The sequence below is a fragment of the Hoplias malabaricus genome, chromosome 2 (assembly GCF_029633855.1).
Source record: "Hoplias malabaricus isolate fHopMal1 chromosome 2, fHopMal1.hap1, whole genome shotgun sequence".
Lineage (NCBI taxonomy): Eukaryota > Metazoa > Chordata > Actinopteri > Characiformes > Erythrinidae > Hoplias > Hoplias malabaricus.
The window spans coordinates 14,950,652-14,963,693 of NC_089801.1; the positions used below are offsets into that span (position 1 = coordinate 14,950,652).

Genomic DNA, 13,042 nt, shown 5'->3' on the forward strand with positions numbered 1-13,042 from the left:
CACATCATCATGTAGCAATTTCGCATATCCAGTGGCCTTGAGGTTTCCATTGCTGAAGAATGGCCCCACTCTCTTTGTACCCCATATACTACACCATACCATCAAGATGTGCAGCACCTGAAACTACAGATACTGGAAGCCAATAAGTTTGATGTGTCACGTGACCCTCTTCCCATTGAAAAGACAAAAGTTGGATCCAAAATGGCCGACTTCAAAATGGCCTCCATGGTCACCACCCATCTTAAAAAGTTCCCCCCTCCCATATACTAACGTGCCACAAACAGGAAGTTAATATCACCAACCAGTCACATTTTATTAAGGTGTATCTATATAAATGGCCCACCCTGTATATTCACACGTTCATTATTCAGTATATTTCCTTTTCTCAGTAACAGTTTCTTGTTAACTCCCCATTCTTTCAGACTGGTGATGAATTATCTTCTCACACTGGAAGGACGGACAGAATTGTGGATATCTTTCAGATCTGATCTTGATTTTTCTTCCTGTCTCTCAAAGACGAAGGCTTGATGGTGTTTGTGGTCTATGAGGTCTTGCAATGTTGATAGGAGTCCCATATTTGTATAGCAATTTATAACCATGTATATAACAAAGATTGTCTACCAACAGGCCTGGCTGAGCTCAACAACAGATTGTGCTTGCAAAAGAGAGTCTGTTCTCAATGCACTTTCCCCCAGACGTTATGTCTGGCTTGAAATGCCACCTCAGTCCCTAATATTAGCAACAACAACATGCTCAATTCATCATGGATATATTAATCCAAAACACTGTTCAGTTTGTCAAAAATGACAATTTACATTTACAAAATTCCTAACCCATCAAAGATGCCCCAGTGTTGTAAAGAAATGTAGCCACAATGCTAGCCAAGCTAATAAATGCTAGAAGTGAATGGTGACTCAAATCCTTTATGTAAATACAATTTAAAAGAGAATTAAATTGCTCCCTAATCTCTCATTAGGATTCGGACACGCCGAGAAAAATGGTATCACACTAAATAATGCCCTAAAACAATAAACAGGGAGCCACAGGTGATACTTTTTTTTTAGTGAAGCATGGTGGTGGAAATTTTATTGAGTGTTTCTCGTTGGTGGGGACTGGGTGATTGGTCTTTATTGAAGGTTCCTTGTGTCTTTAAACATTACACATATCGCTTCTGTCCTTCAGATTTATTTATTTTTTTATAATGAAGACTTCATATTTGAAGCTGTGTGGAAATTAGAGGTATTACGTATGTTCATCTTAATGCAGTTCTCTGAAACTCTCTGATAAAAACAGTTGATGTCGAGTTAGACTCGTATGAAATTACTTGTTAACATCTCTGATTTGAGGACAGGTTAACAGAGTACATATCAGATATATCAGAAAACAAGTCCATTATAACGCATACCAGAACCCAGAATGAGTTCATGGATTTCCTGCCACGGACATTACCGACTTCTACTGAGAGCATGTGCAATTGATGGTCAATATCCATGGCTGGAAATGTCAGTGAACTTCAGGATTGGCTCTGCTCCTGAACCAAGTGTGAACTGTCACTTCTCATTTGCCTGAGAGCACTAATACTGACCCTGAGTGCTTTTAAAGTACCAATCCATGAGTTAAATTATTAATTGATGCATGGTTTATAGTGTGCCCACATGTAAATGAAGCCAAGATCTGCTAAGGCTACATTTATTGAGATGTACTGAATTATATCTGTTAAGTAATAAACCTTTACTGTAAGTGTATTATTAAATAATGTTCCAAACATGGACATTTATGTCAGAGAGCAGGAGTTTATTATAGTTGCCCTTACTGCTACACATCCTTTTGAGAAAATAATTACATATGTTCTGTGTTCACTGGGTCAGCTACTATGTGGAGAAATCAAAATCATCCTGTAAATAAGCTGCAATAATAATACAAAAAAAACTTCTTTACATGTTTATACAATATACTGATGCTACCAAAAGTAAAAAAAAACCTGGTAAAGCATGAAAAAAACCCATTATGCTCTAAATCTCATAAATGTTAATGGGAAACTAATATGAATTCATTAATTTTCACTAATCGTTTCATCCTGTTCAGGGTTGTGGCGAGTCTTGAGCCTACTGGGAATCAGTGGGCACATTGCAGTAACATACGCTGGACAGCGTGCCAATCCATCAGAGAGCAACACACACTCACGCATTCACTCACACAATCATTCACATCCTCACACCTATGAATATTTGCACAGCCAGTCTATGTACCCAAGTGTCATTGGCGCACCTAGAGGAAACCCATACAGATAAGGGGTGATCAGAACAAACAGTGTTCCAAGGCAGGGTACCCACAAGCCTAGGACCCTGGAGCTGTGTGACAATGACATCACCTTCAGTGCCATGCCACACCTAAAATAACTTTGAAAGTAATATCATTTGAATACAGATTGAATCTATCATAAGATTTTCCTTACTGAATATTATTTCAATAATTTTTACTTTTTTAAAGTTTTAATTTATTTTTAATATGATTAATTAAAAAATTGTATATGGCTTCTTGAAGAAGGCAGATTTTTCATGTTGCAATGCTGCCATCCCCTGGTCAAATTACGTAAACGCAAGTGTAGTTCATTATACACACCACTAGAGGGGAGTAATACAGCATGGAATATTAATCCTCATTCGCTATACAAAGACTAAATAAAGTTCGTTATATTTTGTATGTTTAATTCTCTCTTTTCCTATTCACTATGTATGTATATTATGTATATATTGTATCTTTTCTCTATCCCTAACAAAAGAGAGAGAGAGAGAGAGAGAGAGAGAGAGTGTGAGAGAGAGAGAGAGAGAGAGAGAGAGTGTGTGTGTGTGTGAGAGAGAGAGAGAGAGAGAGAGAGAGAGAGAGAGAGAGATTTCAGCTAGACACATTTCTCCCACTCACTAGATGGCAGCAAAGCATAAACTCGCACTGACGCACAGCAGACGGACAAAAACAAGGGAAGAGAGGTAAAGATGTCGTCGTCGGTAAGCGGGATGTTCTCTGGAGCCCAGGCCACTATGTCGGCTCCTGTGCCCGGGTCCGCGGCTCCACTCTCGGCTCCGTCTCTGGGCAGAGCCCTCAACAACAGCGCCGGCGGAGCAGGAGCAGGGGCGGGAGGAGCGGGCTCTCTGGTGGATGATTTGGAGGCTTCTTTCGAGGTTTGAGGCACATCTAATCGGAATATATCATATTTATCATTTAAAGATCACTATGAAATATCAATACGTCTTTGCTAGTGCCTATGTATGTACATTCCTTTATTATTGTCAATAATATTATTATTATTATTGTGTAGGCATGTTTTGCATCTCTCGTGAGTCAAGACTATGTGAATGGAACAGACCAAGAGGAAATTAGGACCGGTAAGACATGTACAGAGGTTAGGCACAGCATTAAATGATTCCTCGTTTAAAGCTCCTAGACTGATATTGCCTCCACCACTTCATGAAGGTGTACTCTGAAATATACAACAGCTTGCAACTTGCTATACTGTTTAATTTTAGTATTTTATTTCAATTTTATGCTTTAAATGAAACCACTTACATTATACATTTTGTGTTATTGGACCTTATAGGGGTTGACCAGTGCATTCAGAAGTTTCTGGATGTGGCCAGACAGACAGAATGCTTCTTCCTTCAGAAGAGACTACAGCTGTCTGTACAGAAACCTGAACAGGTGGAGAAAGAGGTGAAGTTTTGTTCTTTTACATATATGTCCATGCTTTAATGAATGTCAGTTTTGGTTGGTTGAACTACACGGCTGTTCAAGCCTCAGAGACCAAATATATAATTAATATTCAGGCAAAGGGATATTGAGTACAACATTCAGTTTTAAGTAATATTTATGAATATATTGGATATAATGGGATGGTCAAAAACATAAAAAAACAACAACAACTGAAAATGAATGTTTCCCAACTAGTGCATGAAGTTGATTGGGAGGAAAAAAAAGAAGCTCTATTTATTTATTTATTTAAAAGATCGGTAACAATTGTTTATCCATCGAGAGCACATTCACAACACTATGGGTCTGAAAGGGCATGGAGAGGTCAAGAAACTCAAAAAAGAAAAACATGGTTAATCAAACAGAAGCCGCTCCTTTTCTCAGAATGCAACCTAAATTTGCAAATGTGGAGTCATTTATTTAAAAAGTCACTTTGTCAAGTTTCTAAATTATACCAAAATATTCCAATCACAGCCTGCGGTACTTTGAAATTTATGAGGTGTATAATTCATGTGAGATTAATTTTACACCCTGATTGTATTGCCTGCAACACACACATATTTTAAGTATAAATGTACTAACTGTTCTGCTGTATTTTTCATTGTCATAATTAAATATTTGACAGGTTGATGTCTTTCAAATGCATGATGTCAAACATTTCCTGTGTTTCTCCTTCCATTAGGACATATCAGAACTGAGGAATGAGCTCCAAAGGAAGGAGATGTTGATTCAGAAACACCTGGCTAAGATCCATCACTGGCAGCAGGTCCTGGAGGACATTAATGTCCAGCACAAGAAGCCGACAGAAATGCCACAAGGACCTCTGGCTTTTCTGGAGCAAGCCTCGGCCAATCTACCCGCTGCAATCAAACCCAACTAAAAACTGGATAATGAGACATTATACACACTATGACTAAAAGTGTGAGACACCCCCTCAACACAGTATTTTGTTTTTTTATCAATTCATAGCTTTACTTTCAATTCGTCTTACTTTGCTACATTAAAATGCAAAGATTTGCTTGCATTTCGGCCAAAACTTGAGTGGGGTCCTGCTGTAGTGCATCGCAAAAGTCACTCCAGCTCTTTTATCTCTCCAGACCTCTTTAGCGTAAAACATGGCTTTGGCACTGGGGACTTTAAACTCCTATTGTCCAGTGCGTCACATTCTATTGGAAGCCTTTTACAATAGGCATAATACAAACTGTGTACAACTGAAAGTCTGTGTCAGAGATGGGTGCACTTAATGGTTCAGTCCACAATAATGCCTCAGCTGTCCAAGGCCGTGAGTCCTAGGGAGCACAATTGGCTTCACCCTATGGGTGGGAATACTGATATATTTGGCAGATCTTATCAGGTGGCACACTCGTGTGGTGCACTGAACTGTCCAGTGGTGGGGCATTAGTGGATTTGTGTGTCTTGGTTAAAGCTCAGGCTTGCCTTCATCCTTCCTGGTTTGTGGCATTGCGTGTGTTTGGGGGAGTCCTATGTAGCTATGAGTGAAACTGGTGTCTATAAATAATGGAAGAAATTTGGCACAAAAGCAAATAAAAAAATTAAAAAAACAAATCAATTTAATGTACTGGGAATATACCATGTGTTATTGTGATAATTGAATGTTTGGGAAATATCGCCCACCTCTACCCAGTTGAGTATGGAAGTGTATTTCTGCCATATATGATTAAAAAAAAATCCTCAGTATGTAGTTAATGTGAGAAGCATTTCATTATGAGATAGTTTCTCATTTTTATGAGATATTATGCAGTGAAATGTGTTTGTCTCCATTCTGTCAGTAATACCAATACTGTTCCAAATGAAGAGCCACTGAGTCGTAGTTTCATTGGGTCACTGGCGTTGAACAGTCAACTTATGGAATCATACACAAGTGAAAAGGCAGTGTTTTTATGATAATTATGAGATAATTATCATCTTTTTTTATCATGTGTGGCAGCAATATGTTTCCTTAGTTGAGCTTGTGCTACATGGTTTCTAGTAAATTGTGGGATATTTGTAGTGAAAATTTCTCATTTATCAACTTTGAAATGTTCTTAAGATAACCCAGTTTTCCAGTTTTAAATGAAAATTTGTCCATTAGAAATAGCTTGTATAGAATGAGGAGGAAGAAGAAGAATCACCTTTACTGATCTTTTAGGGAAATGATCTCTCTGTATTTAAACAATCTATGGAAATAAAAACACAAACAGTGAGCAACTCTTAAGACACACTATGGGCAGTGAACATACACAATGAGAGCAGTGGGCGCCAACCACCTCCACGTCTGGGGAGCAGTTTGAGGGTTAGGTGCCTTGCTCAAGAGCGTGTTAGCCAAGAATGATTTTTTTTTCTGCTGATCCTGGGAATAGACCCAGCAATCCTCCAGCCTCAAGCTTGCTTCTGTAACCTCAAGGCCACGGCTGCCCCCATCCAGACACGTCCAAAGCAATATCACATTTGTTAAGAATTTCTTTAAGTCAATGTAAGCCCTTTTTGTTTGATAGCTTGCAGTCATAACTGAATTGAATCAGCTGAACTTTTCAAAGAGAGTTTTAGTTCAAAGTTCGTTCAAGCAGGGTGCTTCTTGTTGCTAGGGGTGTCATTTTTTGTATTTATCAATCTTCTTGTACTTTTTACAATAAATGCACATTTTCTAGTTTGTGTTCTGTCTGGAAGATGTCCTGTTATGGGATAAAAGGTATGGGTTTATGTATGGGTTATTTTTATCAGAGTGGGAATGTTTACAGTAGAAGAGCAGCTAAAGTTATTACTGTTCAAAACCATTTGTCATTTAAGGCATATAAGTAAATCATTAATTAAGGTATCTAACTGTACAAGTTATGACACTACGGTGTTTTTCCCCCTCTTATTTACTACAAAATTAACCAGTCTTGTGTATTGATATTTATTAGGACAGCAGCAATTAAATGATAGATAGATAGATACTTTATTGATCCCCAGGGGAAATTCAAGGATTCAAATGATATGATTACATAAGATTTACTTACTAAATCTTACCTAATGTTCCTTTAACATTTGGTTTTTGCATACAATTGTACTGATAAAATAAAAATGTGATTTTTGTCATTGGTTTTAAAAGAACACAAATCAATTTGTTGGGGATTAAAACATATTTTTCTCACAGATCCAAAGCTCATGGCCTCTCAGACAGGAAGAATCTGCCCAGTTCTGTACATCAATCGACACATAGCCACTTATAGCACAGTCCTCATTATTATAATTATTTGGTTCTCCTTTCAACCAGAACCTGAAAACACACACATGATCAGAATCAACGTTTGTCACCCAGATTATTTTGGGTTTTAACGAAGCAATCAACTTCATTTGAGTTTGGCTTTGTTGCAGTGAATAAGTAAATGAATAAAATGAATATGGCAGATATTCAGTTATGTAACTGTTTTGTTCATTTTTCCTCTTAAAAAAGGCATAGCAGTCTCAGCACTACAATGAATAGCTGCATAATGACCAGAGTTTAGTTGAGTGATCACTCACTGTGTGGTCAGAGCTGAGCCATCCACCCATTTCCAGATGCCCTCTGATTCTTCATCAGTTGCACCAATCCAAACTTTTTGACCTTTTCTCACCTTGTCAACAAAGTTCTGTTGGAGTTAAAAAACAGGTGTATTTTCAATAAAAACATCACTGAATACAGATTGACAGAGGAACACTTGGTTAAAGGATATTAATTATGTATTGGAACTCCATGAGCAGCCAGAACAGCTTCAAAATCTGAGGAACTACTGGAAATTTAGAAGATAATTCTTCCACAAACATACTCTCAGTTGGTGTTTTGACAAATTATAAAATCTCCAAAGAAACGTCTTCTGGTTTTTCTTACATTCCATACCAGTCCACTTACACACTCACACCTAAGGGCAATATCACACGTCGAATTAACCTGCTCCCACTGTGAGTCCCAGGCCTGCCCAGTCTTTGGTCATTGTCACAGTACTGAAAGCTGTTTTTATTTCTTTATAAATTTTTTCTGGATATTGCCACAGCCAAGTTTCATTCTTTACAGGAAACTCTGGCAGGCCCAATAAAATAAACTCATGATACACATTTGACCATGGGTGGAAACCGGAGCCCCCGGATTAAACCCACGTGGACACGGGGAGAACACACCTAACTCCTCACAGACATCCAGACCGGGGCTCGAACCCACAACCCGAGGGCCTTGGAACTGTTTGACAGTGACACTACCTGCTGTGCCACAGTGCCACCTAGAGCTCAGATTGTTCTACTCCATTTTTTTATTATTTGTGTTATTAAGACACAATGCACAAATGAAGAAAATGCCAGTAGACACCAGAGGTTTAACTGAAGGTTAATAGAGGACTGAAATATTAACATTCTATGAGATATTAAATATTTAATGTTATATGAGCAAACATTGCCTATGTCTCTATTTCCCAACTATCCCCAAGCTAATTTATTAGGGGCCACTGTCAGTCACCTGCCTTTAGAATGTCATATATTACCCAGAGTATTGTCGCTAACTGATTCATGACCTAAGGTTAATGTGTGGTAGCTCCAGAGGTCCTTGTTCTGTTAGTGAAAAGTTTCAATGTTCATAAGATATTCACAACCCAGATAGCATGCAGATGTGGGCCACTGGAAAAGATGTGGTACTGTTGGCCCAGTGTAGGAACTGGCATACTAAATGTGAACCAACAGTGGCCCAAAAATTAAAAATGTTCATTTGGCCTCATGGGTGGCACGGTGGCACAGCAGGTAGTGTCATAGTCACACAGCTCTGGCAGCCTGGAGGTTGTGGGTTCGATTCCTGCTCTGGTTGACTGTCTGTGAGGAGTTGATGTGTTCTCCCTGTGTCCGATTGGGTTTCCTCTGGGTGCTCTGGTTTCCTCCCACAATCCAAAAACACACGTTGGTAGGTGGATTGGCAACTCAAAAGTGAATGTGTGTCTGTGTTGCCCTGTGAAGGACTGGTGCCCCCTCCAGGGTGTATTCCCACCTTGCACCCAATGATTCCAGGTAGGCTCTGTGACCATGGGCTGGATAATCGGTTACAGATAATGAATGAATTTAGCCTCATGTCAAAAAATATGTCACATTTGTGTGATAGATATGACTGACTTGAGGCTCTAATTTAGTACATAAGTGGCCCTGTTGGCCCTAGTGCAGTCATTCTATGTGCCAGAAAGTGACCACAAATAATTTTGTTGTTTGGCAAGTCAATTCACAGGTTAATGGCATGTGACAAGCTATTGAAACACGAGTCCATTGTGTCACTTGGAGTTGTGTATGTGTTGAGTCACAACTGACTGGAAATCAAGTCATGAGTCACTGCGAATTGAGTTGAATGAGCTGTATATGAGTTTAAAATTAAACATGAGTTACAATCATAAGGAATAAAATCAGCCACTGGAAATTGAGTTCCACTTGAATCTTGAATCTCTTTACTATTTTCTTGGACGTTTACTTTTAGTAGTGAATAAAAAACATGAAAAGCATCCTGAGTGAAGCTGTGAGTCAGTAAATTCAGTAAATGTGAGTCTGAGATTTGTGAAACTCATCTCTGCTGTTTACAAAATAATTTTCACCCCCCCCCCCCCGATTACCTGTTCGTCTTTGCTGTTTATGATCACCAGATCAGCTCCTCTTCCTTTACAGTCATTCCTGGCCTCATAAAAGTTATTTTTTTTATCAGAAACATAATAAAAACTGGAAGCATTGTAGATCCACCCTAGCTGGCTTGCTTTATACATGGCAACATCAAAAAAAAAAAAAAGATGCATCAGTGAATGTACAGTTTTTAAAAATGTCCAGCATATTACAGTGTACAAAGCCAACTATTCACCTATGTGTGAAAAGCATTGTATGTTTTGTTTTGTTATCTCTATATCCATATTCTCACATCTCCTCTGAAACGTCACACTTAAAATGATGACAGCAGTCAGCAGGAGAACACACAGCAGACCCAGACCCACTGCAATCTGTTTGTAGGATCTTCCCTCTGTACTTAAAAAAATTCTGTTGATAAATTTTGTGTTATAACAGAAGAAAGAAAAGTTTTTCTTCACAGCCAAATATCACAAATATGACACACACACAAAAATATGTTTAATAGCTGAAGATTCTCAATTCATGAAACATACCTCAAACAAATTCTAATAATTTATTTAATCAATGGCATTATTTCAAATAGATCAAATAGAGGAAAATATATGGAAGCTCTTATTGCTGAGGGGAAACAATGATAGAATCATCAGTACTAATAATGACTTGATTTGTTCCAGATTTCTCAAATAGCAGATGGAGCTTTTATGGCATGTGCCACAGAAACACATCCACTTATAAATAAGGGATTATGATAAAATCTTAACAACTTTCAAACATTTCTGTCTGAGTGTCTATTAAAACACTGTAATATTGAGGAGAACTTATCTAAATACAGTGTAAGTGGCATTTAAGCCATACCCCTTGATCAGTTGAACATTGTGCCCCTTTTGCTCACGCTCACCATTAAAATGCTCACTTAGGGCTGTGTGCAGGATTTGGGAAGGTGTGAGACTGCTGTGTATTGGTGGCTTTGAGAAGAGAGCAGTGTGATTGGTTAATGTTGCATTCAATCTCACTGTGGAAATCTCCTGAGAAGCCTTAGAATTGTACTTTTTTAATATGAATTATTTAATGTGAATTTTTCTGAAATATCTAAAAATGACTTCATCACCAAACCTATTTTCTAATGATGGAAAAAGAAAAATGTGATTGTTTTCTTTAGGGAATCATCCTTATATCAATCGATCAGTCAATGTATCTATCTATCCATCTGTCATAAACATTGACTCCATTGTCTTCATCCATTTATTTGTTAAACGAAATGAATGCAGAAATAATTTAAGCAGAGCATTTTTGTACTTTCTACTGGTCCATTAATCATGAAATTGTCATACTATATAAAGCGAGTATTTTCAATTTATGTAAATAAATGAATGTATATCCCATTGGTTAACTAGCAGGTTACTATTGCAGTGTATATAAATGAGCAATTTATAAAAGATTGCAAGAAAAAAAAAGTATATTACCTGGGTGCTCAGCTTGCAAGGTTATGTTGCTATACACTGGCTCTGTGTTGGTGTTCTGACCTTTAAAATTGTCTAAACTTTCATAGATATCCACCACCACCTCAGTTAGATCTTCATTCTTCAGCTTGGTACTTTGAGTCATCTCTGATCTGTAAAGTCTCAGTACTATTCTGAATTATATATTTTAGGCTGTTATGTAAAATGAGGAACTGTCAAAAACTTCTGATCTGACGTACTGGCCTTCCTGTTGGTATGCTGAAACTGTAATGTAGCAAACTTTCCCAGATGCTAAAATTATTCTGGCTCTAGTCATGGCCCACTTTCCATACAGACTGACGACTTCTGAACGGTTCCAAATTGCCACAAGGGCTACATAAACACCAGATTAGGCCACATATCCTCAGGAGTCACTTTTTGGGCCACTTTTGGCCAAATAGCATGCAGATGTTGGGCACTTCTGGCTCGCCAGGAGAGTTTTATTCAATCGGTCAAAGCAAATGATGTTCAAAAGATGTATACACCCAGACAGTATTTAGAGGTGGGTCCGTTTTGGTTCACATGCAATTTGCCATCACCAATAGTGTTCCAGCAGTGCTGTGATTCCAGGTAGGCTCTAGACCCACCGTGACCCTGAACTGGATAAGCGGTTACAAATAATGAATGAATGAATAAATTAATTAAAATTTAATTAATTCACAAGTGTACATACTGGGTGCAAACAGGATCATAGAGCATTAGGCTTAGGATATTTTCCCTGCAGCGACAATTAACAGTATGCATTTCTGCAAAATTACACCACCTTTTTAGTTTAGTTTTACCGCATTGTGGTCAAATGAACCAATTATTGAAAAATTCTATTTCATCTCACAGGAAAATCCAGGGTGCACTTACACTGATCATGTGTTAATTTGTGGTCAGCACAACTTCCTTTATCTCTGTACACATTAGTTCAGCACTGGGTAACATGCTGTTATGTTTGCTACAAAAAACATAGCAGTAGGTTACAAGTTCCCCTTTTTTTCTGGACTACAGTCTTCGAAAATTATTCTGACAAAGGCCACAAGAATAGGTGACTTGTTACTTTAATTAATAAAAAAAGCAGATTATAAACCAGACACCGTCGTTAAACACTTTCTCTTGGAGTTGTGTATGAACACATTACATATTACAAGTGATTATGTTTCTCTGCTTTACCTTCTCTGCTAATGTAAGAGTAAATTAACACATAAAAATGCATCTGAATATTTCTAGCGTGGTGGTGACTCTGAACAGGGGCGTGCCTATCCTGCGAAGAGACCCAGGGCTTTGCCCCAAGAAAACTTTGCTCTATGAAACCTTGACCAAATGTTTGTGAGATAAAACCCAGCAAGACATAATACGTCAGTTGTACATTACTTTATGTGAGTGCTTAACTAATACAAATTGGTTAAAAATAGCATGATTTCAACAAAAACATAAAAGAACACAGGGTATTTTTACTGCATTCAGAAAAAAAAACAAAGTACTTTGCATTTGTTCTAAATACACTATGCCAGTTGTCTCAAACTCAGTTTGGGTAGCAGGCCACATTACATTCAGTTCAATGTCAGGTACAGGCTGGACCACCAAAGCTTTAAAGAATAGCACACCAGCAACTACTCTTAATTGTTTCAATTTATCCACAGGGCAGACTGGACAGCAGCAAATGGTGAGTAATTTTTTATTTAAAACATTGTGAATGGTGGTTTTAAATTTGTAAAATTAAATATTTCAAATTTTATCAGTCAAAGACCCTAGTTGTCCAAGATAATCTTATGGTTTAGCTCTGCTGCCATTTTCTTGTGATCAGGCCAATATCATACTATCATTGTGTGGAAGCAGTTGGTCAGGTTAGGAGAGTCTGGCACCATGACTGTGTGTGTGTGTTTGCCCTGTGCGGAGCTCCCAGGGTGCTAAGCTGATTAGTGGCCTTCTCCAGCTTGCACTTCCACCATAGAGGGGGGTGGAGATTTGAGGCTAAAATTACAGCTAAGTCCTCCTAGCCACGTGTTCAAGTGACAGGGCTCACTCTGTGATGCTTGGGGTGTCTGAAATGTTTTTTTGTATATCCACAGTTGGAATGAAGGAGGCTATCTACGTTGAGTGACATCAACCGACATTCCAGATGTTTCCACCTTGTGTGGCATAAACAGCTGAAATGCATGCTGGACAATAAACCCCATTCTTGGAGTCTGAGGACAGAATGTTCCCTTAGTAGC

At 38.2% G+C, this 13,042-nt stretch overlaps 1 protein-coding gene across 1 annotated transcript; it reads left to right on the plus strand.

Annotated features, from left to right (window-relative positions):
* The first annotated feature begins 2,919 nt into the window (after positions 1-2,919).
* Positions 2,920-6,396, plus strand: med28 (mediator complex subunit 28). Its single transcript, XM_066659977.1, has 4 exons — positions 2,920-3,179; positions 3,317-3,383; positions 3,596-3,708; positions 4,427-6,396. Exons 1-4 carry the CDS (start codon positions 2,994-2,996, stop codon positions 4,622-4,624), a joined length of 564 nt encoding a protein of 187 aa, XP_066516074.1. The 5' UTR covers positions 2,920-2,993; the 3' UTR covers positions 4,625-6,396.
* Positions 6,397-13,042: the final 6,646 nt, after the last annotated feature.

Bases quoted from the DNA above. Each gene is read 5' to 3' on its own strand.
- med28 (XM_066659977.1), top strand. From the start codon at position 2,994: ATGTCGTCGTCGGTAAGCGGGATGTTCTCTGGAGCCCAGGCCACTATG. The intron at 3,384-3,595 runs GTAAGACATGTA...TGGACCTTATAG, and splicing joins CCAAGAGGAAATTAGGACCG to GGGTTGACCAGTGCATTCAG. The intron at 3,709-4,426 runs GTGAAGTTTTGT...TCCTTCCATTAG, and splicing joins CTGAACAGGTGGAGAAAGAG to GACATATCAGAACTGAGGAA.